We start from the raw sequence: 24,249 nt of genomic DNA on the forward strand, positions 1-24,249 counted from the left end.
TCTCCCATTCAGTGGGCTGTCTTTTCATTTTATTGGTTTCCTTTGCTGTGCAAAATCTTTTTAGCTTGAATAGCCCCATTTTTTTATTTTGTTTCCCTTGCCTAAGAAGTTATATATATATGTATATGTATATATATATATATATTATATATATATATACATATATATATAAAATGTATATATATGTATATATATATAATGTATATATGTATATATGGTTGCTAAGAGAAATAACTGATATTTTACTGCCTATGGTTCCTTCTATTTTTTATGGTTTTGAGTCTTAAATATGTCTTTAATCCATTTTGAGTTTATTCTTATATATGGTGTAAAAGGCGGTCTAATATTTTTTGCATGCATCTGTCCAGTTTCCCAGCACCATTTATTGAAGAGACTAATTTTTGTCATAGGTTAACTGACTATATATGACTATATCATATATATATATATATGATGTGGGCTTATTTTGGGGATCTCTATTCTGTTCATTGATATATGTGTCAGTTTTTTAAAGCCTTATCTTTTGATATCTGGTAGCATGATACCTCCAACTTTGCTCTTCTTAAGATTGCATTGGTTTTTTGTTATTCCATATAAATTTTAAGATTATTTTTTCTAGTTCTCTGAAAAAAATATGCCATTGGTATTTTGATAGGGAATACATTGCTTTTGGTATTATAGATATTTTTAAAATGTTTATTCTTTCTATCCATAAGCATGGTATATGCTTCATTTATTTGTACCATTGTCAATTTCTCTCTTGAGTATCTTAAAATTTTTTTTTAGTACAAAACTCCTTGGTTAAACTTATTTCAATTGTTTTCTTTTTTTAAAAAAAAATTATTTTTGAAAGTATTACAGATGTCCCCTTTGTTCTTTTTCCCATTGACACCCTCCCACCTTTCACCACACTACTGTCTTTGTCCATGGGCTAGGAACATAAATCCTTTGGTTAATCTCTTCTCACCCATCCACCCAACCCTGCCTTCCCACTGAGGTTCAACAGTCTGTTCTATGTCTTTGTTGTTAATCCTCACTTGATATTTTTAGGAAGAGTGAAATGGAGAGAGACATCCATTGGTTGCCTCCTGCACGTACCGGACCAGGGCTGGGGAACCTGCAACCAAGGTGCCTGCCCTTAACTGGAATCGAACCCTGGACCCTTCAGTCCACAGGCTGAAGCTTTATCCACTGAGTCAAACTAGGGCAATGCTTCTATGTCTGTGGATCTATTTTTAAAAAATATATTTTATTGATTTTTTACAGAGAGGAAGGGATAGAGAGCCAGAAACATCGATCAGCTGCCTCCTGCACACCTCCCACTGCGGATGTGCCCGCAACCCAGGTACATGCCCTTGACCAGAATTGAACCTGGGACCTTTCAGTCCGCAGGCCGACACTCCATCCACTGAGCCAAACCGGTCAGGGCTGTGGATCTATTTTGTTCTTTAGATTCCACATATGAAAGATTAAATTTAATCTTGGCCACTACTCACTTTAGAAAATAGGGTATACCTAGAGTCGGAAAAGGCTCATCATGGTCCATGATTTGCTGTAGAACCTAAACTTAAAATTCTTTAAAAATTTCTTAACAGCTATAATACCTCAAGCAATCCTGCACTGATTACTTTTGTTGCAGTGATATTAAAAGCAGCTGAAAATAATTTTAGTCAAGAAATGTAATTTGGATGGTACACTAATTATAGCACATTTTAAAAACAAAAGTGACACAAAAGTACTTCAAGAGTGAGAAGGACCAATAAATTAGAAGAAACATGTTTAATTTACCCCTTTTGTTCCTCTGCGAAGACATTTGTACACACAGGTGCAAATTACTGCAATGCCAACAACTATAAGAAACCAGAAAACAAATGACATGTAACTCGCAAAAATAATTTCTAAGATTCAAATTCTAGCAAAAGAAATTACTGTCAGCTACATTTCAGTGGTCAGAAATACTATAATTAAGCGCATATACATTCATAATTCCATCTGGACTCTTCCCTATCTAAATGCAATTCCCTGGAGTCACTTAAATAGTCCACAGTAAATCAGAACAGTGTCCTGTTTAGTTTAGAAAATTACCTGAAGAACACTTGAGATTAAAAGTCATATAGCTAATTTTGAAAAATTATTTATGGTTATTAAATGGACATACAGAATATAAATGAATGTACAGTCACCTGCAAAAGGTGCATATCATATGAAAGGTCAGTTTTTTTCTACACTGGTTTGCTTAATTTCAAGCTATAAACATTAGAGAAACTACAAAGTCATGAGAAAAGAATGCACTTCTTCACAGTAATATTAAGTGGTATTCAAGTTTGAGATACTTACGTATAGTAAGAATAATTAGAGCAATGATTCCTGGATCTGAGAAGAAATGAAAAGTAGTTTTAAAGATATTGAGCATGTATGGGTCCCAGGTAGCAGTTGCATTTTACTTTTGATCTGATCATCTAAAAAGTATCATTCTAGTTTTAGCATGACTACTAGTACATTCAGATCATTTTGATTACAGAACACTTCTAATCCAGCTATAGGATGTGTCTTGTGAAACTCTTAATAGGAACCTCACTTGTCATTGTTATTTAGTGAAGGTTAATAGGACAACTAGAATTCACAAGATTAGAGAAAATTACGTACATGTGTCTGCACATACTATTGCTATAAAAGTCAATTATTACTAATCATTTTTGACATATTTTCCCTAACCTGAAATAATTGGAACATAATAGATTTATGTAGGACTCTAAGGTCTCATGATAAAGAATTATTAATAAATACCTAATTCGAAAATCTCTTCAATTGGTGGTGATTCAAGAGGTTTGGGATATCCTAGAAAAAAATGGAAATAAGTTAAAGACTAAATAAGGCTTAAAGATCTATAACTTCATTGATTTCTTTGCATTTGTATAAAAGTGCTTATAATTTCCTTATAAATTGTTAGTTTTTCATTAAAGATAGAATTATAAAATATTCAAAGTTTATACTAAATTTCAGCAAACTTTTCCCTGTGCACTGACATTTCCTGTGACAATATTGTGTGGAATAGCAAGCAAATTTATCATTATTGTATTCTCAAATTTGCCTTGAATGAAAAATGATTCTACCTAAAATTTTTAGAGGAGGGATTAAAATTTAGAAGTTGATTTGGAATAGAAGCATTCTTTAAATATAATAAAGGCCACTTATTTAAAAAAAACCACACACCCATAGTTAGTATTTCACCATTGACTGTGATGCTAACAGTTTTCTCTGTAAGATCTAGAACAAGATAGAATGCCGACATTTGTCACTACTCCTCAACATAATATTGGAAGTTTGGGTCAGAGTAACTAGTTAAAAAATAAAAATTATGTCATCTCTTTATAGATGACATGATCTTTTATGTAAAAAACTCTAAAAATTACATACCCACAAGCTGATAAAACTAATAAATGAATTTGGCAAAATGGTAGGCTATAAAATCAACATGCAAAAATCAGTTGCATTTATATACACTAAAATGATTTCTTGGATGTGGCACTAAAAGCATAGGCAACAAATAAAAAATAAACTGGGTGTCATTAAAATTAAAATCTTTTGTGCATCAAAAAACACTATCAATAGTGAAAAGGCAACCCACAGAATGGAAGAAAACACCTTTAAATCATATACTTGAGAAGGGATTAATTTCCAAAATACATAATGAGCTCCTAAATATCAATAAAAAAAATCCCAACCCAGTTCAAAAATGAGCAAAGGACTTTAATGACATTTCTCCACAGAATGGGGAATAAGTGCACAAAAAGATGTCTACACATCACTAATCAAGGGGAAATGCAAATGAAATCCTCAATGAGATGCTACTTCACATATTTTACCTACCAGGTATTAGGATGGCTATTATCAAAAAACAGAAAAGAACATGTATTGACAAAGAGGTAGAGACTTTAGAACCTTTGTGCATTGCTGATGGGGATGTAAAATGGTGCAGCTTCTGTGGAGGTACGGTTCCATAAAATGAAACAATTATCATAAAGCCCAGCAATTCTACTCCTAGCCAGCCATGCCCTCAAAATTGAAAACAGGGACTCACGCAGATACTTGAATGCCAATATTTAGGAAAGAATACTCAGAATAGCTAGGAGGTAGAAACATCCCAAGTATCCATTAACAGATGAATGGGTAAACAAAATATGGTATGTATAAACAATGTAATATTTTCAGCCACAAAAAAAAGTGCAGATATATGCTACTCTTAGATGGATGAACTTGAAAATGTTATGCCCTATGAAATCAGTGATACAGAAAAGACAAATGTAAAATTCCACTTATGAGTTACCTAGCATGTCAAGTTCATAGACACAGAAATTAGAAGTTACTGGGCAGGGAGGAGGGATATGAATGGAGAGTTACTGTTTAATGGGTCTAAAGTTTTAGTTTGGAAAGATGAAAAATTTGGGAGATAGTAGTGATGATTGCCCAACAATGTGCATGTATTTAATCCCACTGAATTGTACAATTAGAATGGCTGAAATGGTAAAAATAAATAAAAGTTGATCTGGAAAAAATCAACATAACAGTAGCCTGCACACTTCTAAACAGGCAGCGTTCTGCCAGATATTAAACCATATTATAGTCCTACATTAAAAAAAACACAAGTTGATGTTAGTACAGGAATAGACAGAGTTAAGGGAACAGAAAGGAGGCTAGAACACCAATGAGTTTAGTACATGATAAAACAGTTGGAGAGAAGACAATTTATTCCATAGATGGTGATACTTAGCCACTGATTTAGGGTGGGTAGAGTGGAGAACATAATCTAATTCCACATTCCATAATGAATTTCAGATATACCAATGATTTAAATGCAATCAGATAGATACATGGTTAAAATGCTTATATAATTTGAAGACTTAAAGTTTTTATAAGAAAGAAAACACAGGTATTAGGGAAAAGATCAATACATTCAACTGCCTATTAATGTAAAATTTCTGTACATATAATGGACTATTATAGGAGAATAGTTATTTAAAATATGGTAAAAAAAGTTGTCATTAAAAAAGGATGGGAATAAATCTAAATACAATCCCAATCTAAGATAGTAAGTTTAAAATGTGTGAGTTTTAGAAAAATATGAACAATGTAATTCTATTTCTGGTTAAGAAAAATAATGCCCAAATATGTATAATATCATATAAGGATATGATGTATCCTTATACATCAGAAATGAATAAAAATATATCTAAATTACTAACAATGACAATGAACAATGATGAACTAGAGAAAGAGAACTAATTTTTTGCTCTGTATCCTTTTGTAATGTTTGAAAATATACAAAATACATTTGTATATTACTCATGTAACAAAAGATATAAAAAGGAATCTAGATCCAATAGTATAGTATAAAAACCTTAAAAGAAAAAGAACTAGCAAAATTAAGGTTAAAAAAACCTGGAAAAATATTCACTATATATTAAAAGGTCTTTAATTTGTAATGAGCTCTCACAATCAACAACAACAAAAAAACATTTTAGAAACCTAACAGAAAACTGAGCAAAGGCCATGAATAAATAAATATAGACAAAAAAGGTTCAGCCTCATTAATAATTAAAGAAATGCAAATTAAAAGAAGATAATACTTTTCATCAGCAGCATACAAAGTTCTTAACAATAGAAGTAGAATAAAGAGTTACTGAACCTGGATATCTTGAAACTGGAGGTTTGGTTGGATGAGTAGGCTTGAAACCTGGAAAAATAAATTTTATTCCATTCATCAGTTATCAATAAAAATATGGATTTGATTTTTTAAATTCTCACCTGGGGATATTTTTCCATTGATTTCCAGAGAGAGTGAAAGGGAATGAGGATGCAATTTTATATATCAATCCACACCAAAACCATCTCTTCCCCACTCCCCAACCTCATAGCACTCAATTAAGAAACTCAAGGAGGCTAACCAGGTGCCAGACATATTATAAAAAGGTGTTCAAATTACCATGTTAACATGTATAATTCCCCTCAATTCTTTAAAGTCTTAGGACAACAGAAAATAACCAAATTAGAAGCCAATGATTGAGATTTGTATTCAATACCCTCTTTAAACAATGGGAAATTAAAGTCCACAGAAATGATGTTCCATGAGTAAGTGGAACCAAATTAGGGCCCTGCGTGAGGTCAGCTCAGGCTAATGCTCTTCCCACTATTCCTATTGTCTCTTGCTTTTCTTGAAACCAAAGAGAAGCCAGAGAAAGCAGCACTGAAATCAGGAAGACAACTCCTTCCAGCGCATGAAAATAATCTCTCAAGTCTTAGGCTGAGTGGTTGATGAGTAGTCCACACAACAAGTCCTCCATTTCATTTCTATGCATAATGACTTTTCCTGCCTTTAAGTTGGTATGAAATTTAGTTTGTTATCAAAGAAATGCCCAGTAAAGAGAAAAAGAATTGTATGAGGTAGTATAAACACCAGTCTTGTTCTAGAGACAGCAGAAATGTCCCAGTTCAAACTGTACTGTCTAAAAAGAACTTGCAGTCTGGGAATGACACACAGTCCTGGACCAGGAAGATACCTTTAAATGTGGCAAATGAATCAAAATGGCAAAGTTAGCCCAGCTGCGGTGGTTCAGTGGTTGAACGTCGACCTATGAACCAGGAGGTCACGGTTCGATTCCGGTCAGGGCACATGCCCGGGTTGCAGGCTCGGTCCCCAGTGTGGAGCATGCAGGAGGCAGCCGATTAGTGATTCTGTCTCATCACTGATGTTTCTATCTCTTTCTCCCTCTCCCTTCCTCTCTGAAATCAATAAAAATATATTAAAAATAAAATAGCAAAATTGGTGACATCAAAACCATACATGTTAGAAAACAAATGCCACAAATCTTCCTCTTCACTAGTATCAATTAAGTCACATATGAGCTTCCTTTAAGAGGCTACCAAATGCCAGGCATTATGCTAAGTGGTTTAAGTGCAACCAGTTTAAGCTCTATTATCACCCAGTTAGGGAGGCATTAAGTTGTTTTACATGTAAGCAAATACATTTGAAGTTTAAATAACTTGCCCAAGTATACATACCCGTTTATATCTGTGGACTATGGCAAATAATTTTAGAATCAGTAAAAATAATAATCAAAATGGCTATAAATATGTTCTTCCTCCTTTTATTACTAAAAGTGATGAATGAGTGTTAATAACATGAATTAAAATTATTTTTGTAAAATATGAGGATGTTAGTAAATATGACTTAAAATAGGCTTTGACATTGAAAAACATAACAATGTAGGATCAATCAATTGAAAATTATCACTTTTCATTTATATAAATAACTAGAGGCCCGGTGCATGAAATTCGTGCACGGGGGGTGAGGGGGGGGTAGGGGGGTGGTGTCCCTCAGCCCAGCCTGTACCCTCTCCAATCTGGGACCCCGGATCGGGCCTAAACGGGCAGTCGGACATCCCTCTCACAATCCAGGACTGCTGGCTCCCAACTGCTCGCCTGCCTGATTGCCCTAACTGCTTCTGCCTGCCAGCCTGATCACCCCCTAACTACCTTCCCTTGCCAGCCTGGTCGCCCCCAACTGCCCTCCCCTGCAGTTCTGGTCCCCTCCAACTGCCCTCTCCTGTAGGCCTGGTTACCCCCAACTGCCCTCCCCTGCAGACCTGGTCCCTCCCAACTGCCCTCCCCTGCAGGCCTGGTTCCCCCCAACTGCCCTCCCCTGCTGGCCATCTTGTATCCACATGGGGGCAGCCATCTTTGACCACATGGGGAGGCCATCTTGTGTGGAGTGATGGTCAATTTGCATATTACTCTTTTATTAGATAGGATGACTTCCATTCTTATTTAGGTAAAAATTCCCATGATTCATTCAATTTATCCTGAAAAAATGGTTACTAAACATTTTTATACATAAAAATACAAACATTACCTATGTGATGTACAGAATGTGCTAAGAACCCTATGAACACATACAAAATCACAACAGCAAAAGTCTATATGAACTTTATGTCATACATCTATCATGGATATGAATACAAGATAATTACCAACATTGCTTCTTTTCAATGACTGTGTATCACTGATATTTAATGTCAAAGAAATAAAACCTTAAAAAGGAAAGAAAAGATATAATGTGTACCTTTAATACATGTGGGCATCTCAGGCTCCCAAGTACTGTTTCCACCACAGAACACTGGGTTGCTGCCATTAAGGTAGAAACCCTTCAGGCATTTAAATGCAACCTCATCTTTGTAGAAAAATTTTTCTTTCATTTCTGACAATGGTTTTCCATATTTGAGTACTGGCGGTTCACACAGTACCACTAAGAAGTAAAGAAATTTCAGAATTAATAGAAAGTTGCTTTAACCCAGTGCCAGAAAAGGTAGTGCAAAGTAGAAATTCCCAGTGGAAAGAGAAGGAATGAAAGACAAGATGCTAATTTTTTAAAAAAGACTTTTTTTTTTTTATGTGCCCTGGCCAGTGTGGCTAAGTTGGTTGAACATTGTCCTATCCACCAAAAGGTCGCTGGCGTGATTCTGGTCAGGGCACATACCCAGGTTGTGGGTTCTATTTCCAGTCAGAGTATGAACCGGAGGCAGCTGATCGATGTTTCTTTCTGTCTCCTCCCGCCCCCTCTAAAATCAATAAAAAATATTTTTAAAATCTAACTTTTTCCACCTAGAACTAACATTCATTATATTTTTTGTTTCATACATTTTTTTCTACTGCAAATTTGAGAAAATCTACCAGGTACAAATTCTGGGCAATTTCAAATGCCACTTCTGAAACTCATTAGCTCTAAAGATTTTTTAAAAACTTCATGCTAATGCTGATATTGATACCCTGTCTGTTTAAAAAGGCTGGAAAGACTCTCGTGAAAAGAAAATAGTTGAGCTGAAATTTAAAAGTTGAAAAGAAGCTAGCCATGCAAAGATATGCAAAGAAAATGTTCTCAGGTGTCAACAACACATATGAACTGGGATGTTCAAGGAACAGAAAAGCCAATGGAATTAGGGCCATGTTTTCCAAACATTTTAGACTGAAACCTAGAGATAAAAAAAACTAATTTTAGGTTGTAGACCATTACATAAACACACAGGGCTGAGATAAAGTTGAAAGTTAAAACTTAGACTTGTTTTTATGTCAGACATTTAAAAAGGTGGTTAGTGGCATCTCTTTGTGGTTTTTTAATTACATTTTTGTAATTACTAATGATATTGAACAAATTTTCATTTACTTTTTTGTCATTTGTATTTCCTGTTTGGTGAAATAGGTATATTCAAATCTTTTGCCTATTTTTAAAATTGATATTCTTATTGAGCTTTGAGAGTTCTTTATATATTGTAGACAAAAGTTCATTATCAGATGTGTGCTTTGCAAATATTTTCTATTTATTGCTTTGTTTTCATTCTCTTTGTCTTTTGTAGACCAGTGGTTTTGAGTTTGGAACACCCAATTTGTTAAAATTTTGACAAGAATCATGCTTTATGGGCTGTATTTAAGAATTTTTTGGCTAGGTCACAAATATTTCCTAAGTTTTCTTGTAAAAGTCTTATTGTTTCAGGTTTTACGTGTAAGTCTATGACCCATTTTGAGTAAATGTTTGGGAATAGTGCTTACATAGGTTCTGGTTCTTTTTTTCCTCCCTTATAGAAGCCAAACTGTGCCTGTGTCATTTTTGAAAAGAGGATCATTTTACCACTGATTTGTTTGCATATCTGAGGTGAAACTCAACTGGACATATTTGCAAGGTTCTAATTCTGGACTCACTATTCTGTCCAATGTCCTATATGGCTATATACCTTATAGTCTACTTTACATAGACTCTTGATATCAGGTAGAGTGCATCCTTCAATTACGTTCAAAATGGTTTTGACTATTCTAGTTCTTTTGTCATTCCATATAAATTTTAGAATCAGTTTATCAATTTACAAAAAGTTCTGCTTGGCTTTTTATCAGGATTGTGCTGAATTTATACATCAAAGACAGAAATTAATGTCTTTATTATGCTGAGTCTTCTAATAAATGTCAGTTTATCAATTTACAAAAAGTTCTGCTTGGCTTTTTATCAGGATTGTGCTGAATTTATACATCAAAGACAGAAAATTAATGTCTTTATTATGCTGAGTCTTCTAATAAATGTCAGTTTATCAATTTACAAAAAGTTCTGCTTGGCTTTTTATCAGGATTGTGCTGAATTTATACATCAAAGACAGAAAATTAATGTCTTTATTATGCTGAGTCTTCTAATAAATGACCAACGTATGTCCCTTCATATATTAAGGTCCTTCTTAATTTCCTTTATTAGTGCTTAGAAGTTTTTAGCATTCAAATCTTTTCACATATATTGATAGATTTATGCACAAGTATTTTGGAGGTGTTCTAAACAGCAATTTTAAAATTTCAATTTATACTGGCTGTTAGAATTACATAGACATGTATTTGATTTCTACAGCTTGATCTTTTATTTCAAAACCTAGCTAAAACTAATGTCTTTGGAAGTGTCTACACAGACAATGTCATAAGTTTAGAGACTATTTTATTGCTTCCTTTCATACATATAGCCTATTTCTTTGTTGCCTTGTTGTAGGACCTCCAGTACGATGCTGAATAGAGTGGTGAGAGTGAATATACTTCCCTTGTTCCCACCTTGGGAGGAAATAAATTAGTTTTTACCATTAAAATTAATGTAATCTCTTTATAAATGCCTTTTATCCAGCTGAGATTCCTAATTTGCTTAGAAGTCTTATCATGAAAAGATGATGAGTTCTGTCAATTGCTTTTTGGGGGCATCTAATAAGATGATCATATGTTGTTTTCTTCTTTGCAGTCTCTTGATATTATAAATTACATTAATTTTTTTAATTTGGACCAACCTTCCATTTATGGGATAAATCTTAATAGGTTATGATGCATTATTAGCATTATATATGATAGGATTTAATATTTTGTTTAGAAGTTTGGGTTTGATATTTATTAAGGATATTGTTTATAATTTTCTTGCAAAGTCTTTGTCTGGTTTTGGTATCACACTAATGTTGTCCTTATGAAATAAGTTGAGAAGTATTCCCTTCTCTTACATTTCTTGAAGAGTTTGTGTAGAGGTGCTATTGTCTATTCCTAAAATGTTTAGAATTCCCCAGGTAGGCCATCTGGGTCTGCAGTTCTCCTTGAGGGAAAGTTTTAACTCTCTTTCTTTAATAAATATAGGACTATATGGGTTACCTACATCTTCCAGTAGTCTTGGTATTTTGTGTCTTAAAAAAAATTTTTTTTTAATTATAGGACCACCTTGTTGGGCTACTATCATTCTACTAACAAGAAAACTAAGCCTTAGAGAAATAAACTTAGCCAACTAAGTGGCAAAGCAGGGTTTAGAAGTGACAAAGTCCTTTTTTAAAAAAATATGGTCCCATGTTTAAAAGTGTTTTACTGAAAATTTTGGGTGAAGATTCAAGGTCAATCTTATTGCACTCAGTATTTTCTTTGCACCCACCCCTCCACTCATTCTCCTCTCCTTTGGCAACCATTACCTGTTTTCTGTATCTGTGTCTCTGTTTCTGTTTGTTAATTTGTTTTGTTGTTTTAGATTCCACATATAAGTAAAATCATATAGTTGTCTTTTTGATTTCACTTATATAATATCCTTTATGTCCACCCATGTTGTCTCCAATGGCAAGATTTCATTCCTGTTTATTGTTAAGTAATACTCCATTGTATATGTGTTTGTGTGTATCACATTTTCTTTATCCATTCATCTATCAGTGGACATCAGTAATTTGTATCTTTCTAGGAATTTGTCCATTTCATTTAAGTGGTCAAATTTATAGGCATAATGTTTTCTGTAATATTCACTTATTATACATTATTCCTTACATTTACAGGATATTCAGTGTTGTCTCATTCTTTTTTAAAAATATATGTTTTTATTGATTTTTAGAGAAGAGAGGAAGGGTAGGGATAGAGAAATAGAAACACTGATGATTGATTGGCTGCCTCCTGCACGCCCTCTACTGGGGTTTGAGCCTGCAACCCAAGCATGTGCCCTGAGAATCACACTGGTGACCTCTTGGTTCCTGGGTTAATGTTCAACCACTGAGCCATGCCAGCTGGGTTCATTCTTGCTATTGATAATAAATAAATATCATCCTTTTGTCATTCTAGCTGTAGTTATATCTATTTTATCAATCTTCTCCAAGAAGCAGGAGTTAGTTTCATTGAATTTTTTGCACTATTATCTTTTCAATTTCATTGATTTTTAGCTTTATTATTCTGTTACCTCGTTTTGAATTTACTCCCTAGCGCCTTAAACACCGTTTTTAAAAAATGTGTGTACAGAGTTTATCATTGTTTTCAGTAAGATAGTTGGTCTTTTACAATTTACTCCACCATTACCTATTGCAATATATCTCAGATATTTTAATATAAAAAGGATTTTCTTATTTTTAAGACAGTGCGTGTTAAGTTTTTGGTCCTTCCAAGCATGTACACAGTAGTTCACATTGTATAAACCGAAGTGCCAAGAACATGTTGGAGGTGGGGACTCCTACAACTAGAATTATTTTTGTTTCAATTTGTGATAAATTAAAAGTCAATTTAACAGGAGGAAGAAGCACATATGACTCTTTGTTTACTTATAGGTAAGACTATCTACAAAGTGTTTCTACTGTATTTACAAATGAAGAAGGAAATAAATGGAAATATCATTACCTTTACATTGAGGAGGGTCACTACTCCATTTGCCAGGCCCAGAACAAGTAAGCTTGCGCTCTCCAACAAGTGAATACTCCTGAGGTCCATTTGAAGGGTCACAAGTATAACTCACTACTTCATTAAATTCAAATTCAACCCTCCAGTCATTCGTGTGCTTTCCATTAGCTATTTCTCCAGGTGCTTCACACAAAATCTCTACAAAAGACAGAGAGAAAGAAAAAGAGGAAAATGAAAGATTAAGACAACATTTAGTAAAACCAATTCAATAAATTCATTAACATATGATTTTTATAGTCTAATGGTGAATCTAATACCCATTTAGAATGTTTGTGTGAGAAAATGTTATTACCCCAAAGTCAAACCATGTAGAAATGAACCTTCAAAAGAAAACTGATTTTCTTAAATACCTAAATGAAATACCGGTATTTATCTATAAGGCTAGGCTAAGTTTTGTTCTAGTCATTATAAAATTTGCTGAAAATTTGAGAAAATATGCATGTGATTAAAGATTCAGTGATATTAAGAAATGCTTTATAATTTATAAATATTTGCTAAGTCATTGGTTCACAATTATACTAAGATATGTCTCTTTTTTCATTTTAAACCTTATGAGTACAGTGAAATATTCCAGAAGCTACATATTGAGATATTTCACAACAGATTGAATCTAAGTGTCTTCCTTTAAGCCAGATTTTGAAGAGATTTATAAAAGTGTAAAACAATGCTACCATTCTCACTATTTGTTTTCGGACTTTTTAAAATTTATAAAAAATACTTTAACATGCATTGACTTTACTATTTTTTTTTTAATTTATATTAATGAATAATTATTTTAGAAACTTGTTTTCATTCCAATATAATAAATATCAATAGACCTAAACCACATAAAGTGAAGTTCTTTGGAATCTTGGTTAATTGAAAACATAAAGGGCAAGAATGTGGAGAAAAGGGAGCCCTCTTACACTGTTGGTGAGATTGTAAATTGGTGCAGCCACTATCGGAAACAGTTGTGAGGATCCTCAAAATAATAAAAACATAAGGACAATTTGACCCAGCCATTCCACTTGTTGGCATTTATCAGAAGAAAACAAAAACACTAATTCAAAAAGATATATACATATATACACCCCTAGGTTCATTGCAGCATTATTTATAACTAGAGGCCCGGTGCATGAAATTCGTGTGTGGGGGGGGTGCGGGGGTGGTGGTGGTGGTATCCCTCAGCCCAGCCTGCACCCTCTCCAACCTGGGACCCCTTTAGGGATGTCTGACTGCCCGTTTAGGACCTCACAATCCAGAACTGCTGGCTCCCAACCACTTGTCTGCATGCCTGCCTGATTGCCCCTAACCGCTTCTGCCTGCCAGCCTGATCACCCGCTAACCACTCCCCTGCCAGCCTGATCAATGCCTAACTGCTCCCCTACCAGCCCGATTAGCCCTAACTGCCCTCCCATGCCGGCCTGGTCACCCCTAACTGTCCTCCCCTGCGAGCCTGGTAACTCCTAACTGCCTTCCTTTGCCAGCCTGGTTGCTCCTAACTGCCCTCCCCTGCCAGGCTGGTCGCCCCCAACTGCCCTCCCCTGCAGGCCAGGTCACCCCTAACTTCCCTCCCCTGCCGGCACGGTTGCCCGCAACTTCCCTCCCTTGCAGGCCTGGTCCCCCCCAATTGCCCTCCCCTGCAGGCCTGGTTGCCCCCAACTGCCCTTCCCTGCAGGCCTGATCCCCCACAACTGCCCTCCCATGCAGGCCTGGTCCCCCCCAATTGCCCTCCCCTGCAGGCCTGGTTGCCCCCAACTGCCCTTCCCTGCAGGCCTGATCCCCCACAACTGCCCTCCCATGCAGGCCTGGTCCCCCACAAACTGCCCTCCCATGCAGGCCTGGTTCCCCACAACTGCCCTCCCCTGCCGGCCTGGTCACCCCTAACTGCCCTCCCCTGCTGGCCTGGTTGCCCCCAACTACCCTCCCCTGCAGGCCTTGTCCCTCTTCTGCCTGTCCGGTTGCCCCTAACTGCCCTCTCCTGCTGGCCTGGTTGCCCCTAACTGCCCTCCCCTGCTGGCCTGGTTGCCCCCAACTACCCTCCCCTGCAGGCCTTGTCCCTCTTCTGCCTGTCCGGTTGCCCCTAACTGCCCTCTCCTGCTGGCCTGGTTGCCCCTAACTGCCCTCCCCTGCAGGCCTGGGTCCCCCAGCCCCAACTGTCCTCCCTTGCAGGCCTGGTCTCTCCCAACTGCCCTCCCCTGCCGGACTGATCGCCCACAACTGCCCTCCCCTGCTGGCCATCTTGTGGTGGCCATCTTGTGTCCACATGGGGCGGCCATCTTTGACCACATGGGAGCAGCCATCTTGTGTGTTGGAGTGATGGTCAATTTGCATATTACTCTTTTATTAGATAGGATAGCCAAGTTTTAGAAATAACCTAAGTGTCCATCAATAGAGGAATGGATTAAAAAGGTGTGAGACACATATCTATCTACCTATCTATATACACACATATATATATGTATACACTTATATAATATACAAATATACATCCATATACAATGGAATATTATCAGACATAAAAAAAGAATGAAATCTTGTCATTGCCAATAACATTGATGGACTTAGACGGTATTATACTAAATGAAATAAGTCAGAAAGAGAAAGCAAATACCACATGATTTCAATTACATGTGGAATCTAAAATAAACCGAATAGGAATAGACTCACAGATACAGAGAACAAACTGATGGTTGCAGAGTAAAGGGGGCTGGGAGGATGGGTAAATAAGGAGAAGGGGAATAAGAGGTATAGACTTTCAGTTATAAAATAAATCAATGCCAGGCCAGTGTGGCTCAGAGGCTGAGATTTGATCCATGAACCAGGAAGTAATGGTTCAATTCCAGATCAGGACACATGCCCAGGTTGCAGGCTTGGTCCTCAGTATGGGGTATGCAGTGGGCAGCTGATCAGTGATTCTCTTTCGTCACTGATGTTTCTCTCTCTCTCTCCCTCCCTTCCTCTATCTGATATCAATAAAAATATATTTTAAAAAATGAATCAAGTCACCAGGATGTAATGTACAGCACAGGGAATCTATAATAATAAAAGTGTAATATGCTAATTAGACCAGATGTCCTTCCGAACAAAGCAGGGGCTGCGAGGGAAGCCCGGGTCCCGGGTGCCAGAGAGAAGCTGGTGCTGGCAGCCGGGGGAAGGAAGGTCTACTCTTGCACAAATTTCAAGAAGAGGGACAAGTATAATAATAATGTAATAAATTTGAATAGTGACAAATGGTTACTATACTTATCATAGTGATTACATCGTAAGGCACATAAATAATGAATCGCTATGTTGAAACTAATATACTGTTGTATGTCAACTATAATTTACTTTAAAAAAATCAGCAATAAGTGGATCCCAGGCCAAAAATATTGAGAATTGCTAAACTAAATTCTAAAGTGAAAATTTACTTACTTTCACAGGTTGGGATATCACTGCCCCAATACACTGTGTCTCCAGAAAGTTTACAGGTTATAACTGGTTCACCTTTTAAGTAATAACTAAATGAAGGGGAAAAAAGGGTTACTGTTTTATTTGCCAGTTAACAAGATGTACAGAATAAAGAGGAACATTTCATGTAGTTGTTTTCTGCACTATAGTAAGTTGAGGGGGGATTTTCTTAAATGGCATACTATCATGAAAGTTCTAACCAAATCTGGAATTTAATTAAACAGTTTTTGCATTTGCACACACACTGGCCAAGAGTAAAGATATCTAAATAAATCTGTCATGCCTGGCAGGCTGGCCTCTTGGCTCTCCCTGGCATAACACATTAATTTCCATGGCTTTGCTCCTTCCATTCTGCTCAGTCACACAACAACTCAGTCCAGAGACAAGGCCCTAGAGCTTGGAGTCCCAGCTCTAGCACTGACTTGTTATTTGACCTTGGGCAAGTCCCTTCATGTTTCCCTTTTCACATCCCTCATTTATGAAGAGGAGGTAATAGTATATATATCATGGGGTTGTTTTGAGTAGTAGATGAGTTAATATCAGGCACATAGTGAGTGCTAGGTAAGTTTTAACTCTTATTAATACAGGCATATCTCAGAGATATCATGGGTTTGGTTCCAGACCATCACAATCAAGTGAATATCCCAAGAACTCGAATCATACAAAACTTTTGGTTGACCAGTGCCTATGAAGTTATATTTATACCATAAAGTAGTATATTAAGGGTTCAACAGCATTATGTCTAAAGACAGAATGTATATAGTTTAATTTTAAAATGCTTTATACTTAATAATAATAATAAAAAAGCCAATCATCATTGAGCCTTCATCCAAGTTGTGACTCTTTTGCCAGCAGAGTGTTATGCCTGGATGCTGATAAAAATGCAATATATGCAAAGTGCAATAAAACAAGGTATGCATGTATTCTTTAAATCAGAATGTGTTTCTTGGAATAGCTCAGACATACTACTTGATGAAATCTGACTATTTAAATTCTTCCTTCTGGATTCTCATTGCAATAATCATAAACAACTATTTGGTACTTCTTTACTATTTTGCCGTCACATTTCTCTGTATATATTGTGTTTCTCAATAAGGATACAATTTCTGTGAGAAAAAAAATCTGTGTCTTAAATGGTTGGTACCCCTCAAAATGCTTTAGCAGTCGTTCTGTATATAACTATTAAATGGATGTTCCATTATTTTTACTTGATCAAGTTAAAAAATAGGGAAATGGTTTGTACATAGTTTCAGAAGGTTCACTCATTTTCTCCATATTTTAGTGTTTTAAGAGAGAATTCTGAGAAGATGGAAGAGTAGGACTTTGTCACTCGAATTAGACAACAATTTCAATAGCAGAATCTGCTTGATTTAACTATTTTTGAACTCTGAGGTTTACTGATGGCTTGAAACTTCCAGGGAAAGACCCCAACAAATAAACATAATTCCAGTAAATTTCAGCTCTTAGGAAAATAGCAGCTATACACCCCCTACCATCCACAATGTGGCAGGCAGTTGTGTATGTATTCTTCAAGCAGCCTGCAATAGCCAGGTGGGCAAAAAGGCCCTGCCTACAAATATCAGAAAATTGTGTTCTGGTTACTGCTTCAGATCACAGAGAAGTGGACAAAGAGATGGGAGGCCATTGTTCTCTAGCTAGCTCCTTCCTCCCTAGCTGAGACTTTCAGGGGATTTAAAGATCCTGCGCCCTTTTCTCTCCACTACATATTTTTCTTTTCTTCTCTCAGGAGGTAGACATTAAAAACCAGGATCTTCAAAAAGAATGCATATATATATAGAAAATTAGAAATTGAGTGCATGTGCTCAGGGAAAGGCTCAGAAACAACCTGAGAAGACCTTCAGTTTATATCTCGGGCTGATCTCAGCACAGAGACACCAAACTACAATAAGAATATCCAAAAACAATACCAAAAAATAGCAAGATCTAAGGAAGGTAAAGAAGCTGATTTCTAGAGTTACCACATTATTAGATTCAATTATGCAGTATTCCTAAAAAATAAAATAAATCGCAAGGCACGCCAAGAAAGAGGCATGTATGATCCATTATAAAAAAAAAAAATCAACAAACTGTCCCTGATAAAGGTGTGATGGCAGATTTACTAAACAAAGACTTCAGAATAACTCTTAAGATGCTCAAAGAACTAAATGAAAAAAAAAATGAAGAAAGGTTAAGAAAATGATGTGTGAACAAAATGAAATATCAATAAGCAGATTAATAAAAAAAACAAAAAAAACAAAAAGAAATTCTGGAGTTCAAAAGTACAATATACCTTGAAAAATTCACTAGACGTTTTAAATGTAGATTTGAGCCGGCCAAAGAATGAATCAGTGAACATGAAGTTAGGACAACAAAAATTATTGTCTAAAGGACAGAAAGAAAAAAAGTGAAAAGTTAACAGAGCTTAAGGGATCTGTGGGATACCATCAAGTGGACCAACGTGCACATTGTGATAATCCCAACATGCGAAGACAGAAATGGGCAAAAAGAATATATGAAGAAATATGAAGGCTCACAACTCCCCAAATTTGATAATAGACAGAAATATAAACACCCAAGATCTCAATAACCACCAGGTAAAATGATTTCAAATGACCTACACTAAGACACAATACAGTAGACTCTCCAGATCTGTAGGTTTTGCATCTGTGGATTTAACCAACCACGAATTGAAAATATTTTTAAAAAGAAAAGTACAAACTTCTTTTTCTTGTCATCATTCCATAAACAATAAAGTATAACAACTATTTATACAGCCTTTACATTGTATTAGGTATTATAAGTAGTCTAGAGGTGATTTAAAATATACAGGAGGATGTCTATAGGTTAAGTGCAAATTCTATGTCCCTTTATACAAGGGACTTGGATTAGTATCAGCAGGGAGGTGTGCTGGAAATAATCCCCCAATGAAACATAAGGACTTCTGTAATCAAACACTCAAAAACCAAAAACAGAGTATCTGGAACTAGGAAGAGGGAATAAATCATGACATATAAGGGATCCTTAATAATATAATCAGCAGATCAGAAAATTTGGAACCCAGAAAACAGTGGGTAGATATACTAAAACTGCTAAAAGGAAAAAACAACTCTAAACCAAAAAACTTTATCTAGCAAAACTGTCCTCAAAGTGAAGGGGGAATTAAGACAGTCCCATGTAAACAAAAGCTTAGGGAGCCTGTGGCCACTAGAACTTCCCTATAAGAAAATTTCAAAGGAGTCATCCAAGGTCAAATAAAAGGGCACTAGAAAGTAACTTTGACCCATATAGGAAATAAACTTCTCACTAAAGGTAAATACATGGGTAATTACAAAAGCTTGTATTGTTTTAAAAATAGTATGTAATAAAAAATAGTTTGTAATCATAATTTTGTTCTTGTCACAATTTAAGAGATAATACATTTAAAGAAAAAATATTAGTGTAAGAACTTGTGGTACTGTAACTTTTAAAAAATATATTATTTTTTTATTGATTTCAGAGAGGAAGGGGAAGGAGAAAGGGATAGTGACATCAATGATGAGAGAGAATGGAGCCTGCAACCCGGGCATGTACCCTGACTGGGAATCGAACCTGTGACCTCCTGGTTCATAGGTCGACACTCAACCACTGAGCCACACCAGCTGGGCCTGTAACTTTGTTTTATTTAACTCCAAATATTGTTTTGTATATAAATTAAGAGATAATGCATTTAAAAGAATATAGAAAGATGCCATTTTGAGACAGTAACAACCAAATGGGGTGGCTATGAAGGAGTTGTTTTTGTGTATTAAACTGGTATAAATTCCAACTTAGATTGATATAACTTTAGGATTTTAAATGTAATCCCCATGGTAACCACACACAAAAAAATAGCAATAGAATATACTAAAAAAGAAATGATGAATAAATGTAAACATTTCATTACAAAAAGACAACTAACATAAAAGACAGACAATAATGCAGGAAATGAACCAAAAAGGCTACCAGGCATATAGAAAGCATATACCACCACAAGGCAGAAGTCCCTCCTGGTCACTAGTTTACATTTAAATGACAAATGCTCTAATCAAAAGAAAGAAGTTGGCAGAATGAACACATAATCCAACTCTATGTTGTCTACAAGACACTCATTTGAGATCCAAAGACAAAATCAGTTGATGAATGTAAAAAGATATTCCATGCAAATTGTATCCCCCCAAAAAGCAGGAGTGGCTGTACTAGTATCAGGTAAAACAGACTCAAAATCAAAGAAGTTTACAAGAGACAAAGGACCTTAAATGCTATTAATAAAAGGTACATAAAATAAGCAGAAAAAACGGTTATAAACATTGACACCTAATGACAGATCATCAAACTATAGGAAGCAACAGAATTGGAGAAATGCACATTTCTATATAACAGCCATTTCTACCATAATCGTTATAGACTTCAATACCCCACTCACAATAAAGTATAGAACCACCACATAGAAAGTATGTAAAGAATTAGAGGACTTCAACCACACAACATTTCTGTGAGCCCTTCTTCAACTCTGAGACTTGTTTTTGTTTTGTTTTTTTAAATAGGGTGCATGCTGTTGTCAAGGATGAAGTCACCATGATTACTACATTTGTGATGCTTACAATAAGCTTATTGTTACCTATAGCAAGGGTAATGTAATTTGGCTTTCCTTTAAGTTTCTTTCTATTAAGTACATATGTTTTCAGTCTCCATAAAAAGCCCGAGAGTTGATTTGCTGCAAGTGCAACGTGTCACACAGAAAGCAGGTGAAATCAAGTTTATGGGAATGTTTAAGAAGAGAAGAAAAACAATCTTGAATCAGTAACATTTACCTTATTTTCTCTAAGGAGCAACTTACCCATAGTTGCAATAAAAGTAAGCGTTTTTATCAAATTGAAAGCCTGTTTGTGGTTCATATTGTTCATAAACTTCACCATTAGGAACCTTAGGAGCTGGACATTCTTTTCCTAAAAGAAAATTTTCAAATTTATTTTTCATACAAATGTCAAAACAGATTTAATAAAAATAATTCTACACCACTCTTGTCAATTCATGCAATAGTATTTTCTTAGAGTTAACTATTATAAGGGAAAACATAAAATTCACATTTACCCAAACAACTGCCTACAAAAAACTTCCCGGGAGATGTGTCGAAGCCTAAACATCTGTCTTGCTCTCTAAAACCTTGTTTCCCATGAGAAAATCATCATTGCAATAGTGGAAAACGAATCCAAATATGTGTTAAGAAAAATAAACACCACCACCAGAGCAAGCACACATGCATACAAAAAAAACGAAAGGGTCTGTTTACTTACTGTAACAAGCTTCATCAGTAGGGCGCCACGTGCTATTTTGCTCACACACGGAGTTGAGGGTATAAAAATAGGAATAATAATGTCCTGGATTACATTCATACTGTATTCTCTCCCCAGGTGAATACGAAGATTTAGGGGTACCCTTTAACTTCATAGTTTGAAACTCTGGTGGCTTACCACAGTCACCTAAAAGTAAGGAAATAAGAGCATAAAAATGAAATATTTAACCTCTTTGACAGCCAGGGACTGTGGCGTGGCAGCAGGCGGGGAGTACAGAATAAATGGAAAGGTCCTCGGCAGGATTGTAAAGACTTGTTCCCTGCTTTCCCCCAAGTGTCCCAGGAGTGGGCCGTGGGCTTTAAATCGCATTCTATTCGCTTTTGGGTTGTTGGGGTATGAGCCGAATTTTTATTCAACAGTAAATTTAGGAGACAAGTATCAGTGTTATAGGTATACATCATTCCCCATTTCTTTTGAAATTCATTTCAAAACTCAGTTCTCTTCTAAGAAGTCATTTTTCTCCCTTTGCCTTTTTATTTCAGTAATTCTTCTTCTTTTTTTACCTGTGGGCTTGAAAATCTAAAAAATGTGTTAGAACTATTATGTAAAATAATGTGATGGAGACACACCAAGTAAAGTCCTGAAGGGCTAAAAGCATGCAGGGGTCTTTCCTATCTGAGTAAGGATCTTAAAAAAGGAGAAATCCCTGTTCTGATCCCTGAGGAGCCTTCCTCCTCTCTCACCCTGGGTTGGCCTCGCTTCAGATGGCGAGACCAGTCAGTCAAGAGTATTCCAAACAAGTCAAATTTTACTCTTCTTTCCTATCATATTCTAAAAATCTGAAAATATATCTGCCCAGTCCAACATTCCATTTCCACCATGCCCTAACGTGGACCTCCTGACAAACCGTTTTCAACATTTCCCCGCTGCTCACCTGGGTGTCTGGATGCTCCTCAAACAACTGCCCCAGACAAACGCAGCCCTGAAGCCCTAGTCATTCACAGCATTGTTTAAAGGATGATTCCCAGAGAGAATCGGTTCCGTCAACATTTATTGAATACCCTGAGGGAGACATCCCTATTTACAATAGGAAAACAAATAGCTAGAAGTTCTAATTCTGTTCTCAGACAAATGCATAAGATCATTCTAGAATTTCCTGGAGCCAGCGAGAAAGAAAGCGCACAACAGCATGATTACATTAGGCAAGTAACCTTTGTTTTATGCAATCTCAGTCACTGAAAGCATATCAAGAGGATTCCTAATATGTCTTTTTTATACAACAAAAGTGCTTTTAATGTATAGTAAGTGTATATGTAACATAACTCATTAGATTCAGTGAAACGCCTCAAACAGTGTATGGCCTTCGCTTTTAGTTGATGAGCTGGACGGGGAAAACAATATCACCATTGCTTATTGTTCATTTCTTCCGATTCTCATTTCTCACTAGGTTTAGCTACCTATGTTTTTTTAGGTTGCTTCCGAATCTTCCCTAGATGGGGGCCACGGGGGAGGGAGCATCATATCAATAAGATTTGGGGGCAACAATGAGCCTGTAACCTTTATGTACAAAAAGCACTGCGCGCCCTCCCCAATCCTCAATCGGAGGACGCAGAGCTACTGGCCCTCCAGGACTCCACGTGCGCTCCCAGCCCCCATACAAAGCAAGCCGTGAGCTTCCCGGCTCGGCTCTCCACCAAGCGCACACCAGCTCACACCCAGCCAAGGCTCCCCAGCCCAGCGCAGCCGGGCACACACACTCCCCTCACCCAGGCATCCCCACTCAGGAAACACAGCGCAAACACCCCTCACGGGCCCAGTTCGGGCCCCAGCAACATCCCCACGCACGGGGCACTGGAGAGCAAGCCCTCATCTTCATTCAGCGCAGGTGCGGGCTCCGCATCCCGAGAGACTCAGTCCACAAACACCTGCGCGCCTCCGCCGGAGATACTCCTTCGTCCCCGGCAAAAACCCGGTAGCGCCCCAGCGTCCCGGAAACCTCAGCGCCCACCACCCAGCAACCTTCATCGCTGCACCGCAGGAACCCACCCGGAACCCACCCGTCCCGGACCCGCCACAGCACAACCCCGAGGCTCTGTGGCCGGGCCTTCTACCCCAACTCCGCACCACCCGGGCCCAAGCCTGCGCCTCCAACCTGCCCCTGACCCACCAAGACAATCTCCTGCCCGTTCTCCCCCCGCGCCCGCCGCGACCCCCAGCCGCACCCCCGCCTGCGGCACCCTTCAGCCCGCTCGCTCCCCAACCGGCTCCAGTTCGTTTCCCGGGCGCACACCCTCTCCAGGTTCCTACCAAAGCATGTGGGGAACTGGAGCACGAGGGTCACCAAAGTGATCCCCACGAAGCACCGAGAAGAAAGGGGGCTCGCGGGGGCGCGGGGAGGTGCCCTGCGCGGCTCGCAAGACCGGGTCATTTTGCGGGAGGTCAGCGGGAATCCTCAGGGGCAGCGTGCACTTACCTTTTTGAAGGCGGACACCAGACGCAACAATCGCCAGGCTCACAAAGTGTCAGTCGCCGCAGGTGGGCGTGACCCGCGCGGCGTGCGGGGCTGGGCGGGGCCGAGCTAACGAGTAGAAAGGCGGGGCCGGAGCCGGCTTGGGCAGGTTAGCACCTGCGGGAAGGGAAATCGGCTCATCCCTGGCTTGGTTCTAACCAACCCGGGTCTGCTGGTAGCTCTGGAAAGAAAACGAGCTGTTGGAACTCCGGGGGGGGGGGGGGGGGGGGGGGGGAAGAAAAGAAT

At 37.5% G+C, this 24,249-nt stretch overlaps 1 protein-coding gene across 1 annotated transcript; it reads right to left on the minus strand.

The window, feature by feature from the left end:
• Positions 1 to 1,247: 1,247 nt before the first annotated feature.
• Positions 1,248 to 23,999, minus strand: LOC307093234 (membrane cofactor protein-like). Its single transcript, XM_079761159.1, has 10 exons — positions 23,968 to 23,999; positions 21,495 to 21,680; positions 21,038 to 21,146; positions 16,147 to 16,232; positions 12,691 to 12,888; positions 8,120 to 8,302; positions 5,687 to 5,734; positions 2,788 to 2,838; positions 2,338 to 2,373; positions 1,248 to 1,850 (listed from the first exon to the last, which is right to left on the minus strand). Exons 2-10 carry the CDS (start codon positions 21,646 to 21,648, stop codon positions 1,780 to 1,782), a joined length of 936 nt encoding a protein of 311 aa, XP_079617285.1. The 5' UTR covers positions 21,649 to 21,680; positions 23,968 to 23,999; the 3' UTR covers positions 1,248 to 1,779.
• Positions 24,000 to 24,249: the final 250 nt, after the last annotated feature.

Source organism: Cnephaeus nilssonii (assembly GCF_951640355.1).
Source record: "Cnephaeus nilssonii genome assembly, chromosome: 21".
NCBI lineage: Eukaryota > Metazoa > Chordata > Mammalia > Chiroptera > Vespertilionidae > Cnephaeus > Cnephaeus nilssonii.

Bases quoted from the DNA above. Each gene is read 5' to 3' on its own strand.
- LOC307093234 (XM_079761159.1), bottom strand. From the start codon at position 21,648: ATGAAGTTAAAGGGTACCCCTAAATCTTCGTATTCACCTGGGGAGAGA. The intron at 21,147-21,494 runs GTAAGTAAACAG...ATTTTCTTTTAG, and splicing joins TACTGATGAAGCTTGTTACA to GAAAAGAATGTCCAGCTCCT. The intron at 1,851-2,337 runs GTAAGTATCTCA...GGTTTCTTATAG, and splicing joins TCTAATTATTCTTACTATAC to TTGTTGGCATTGCAGTAATT.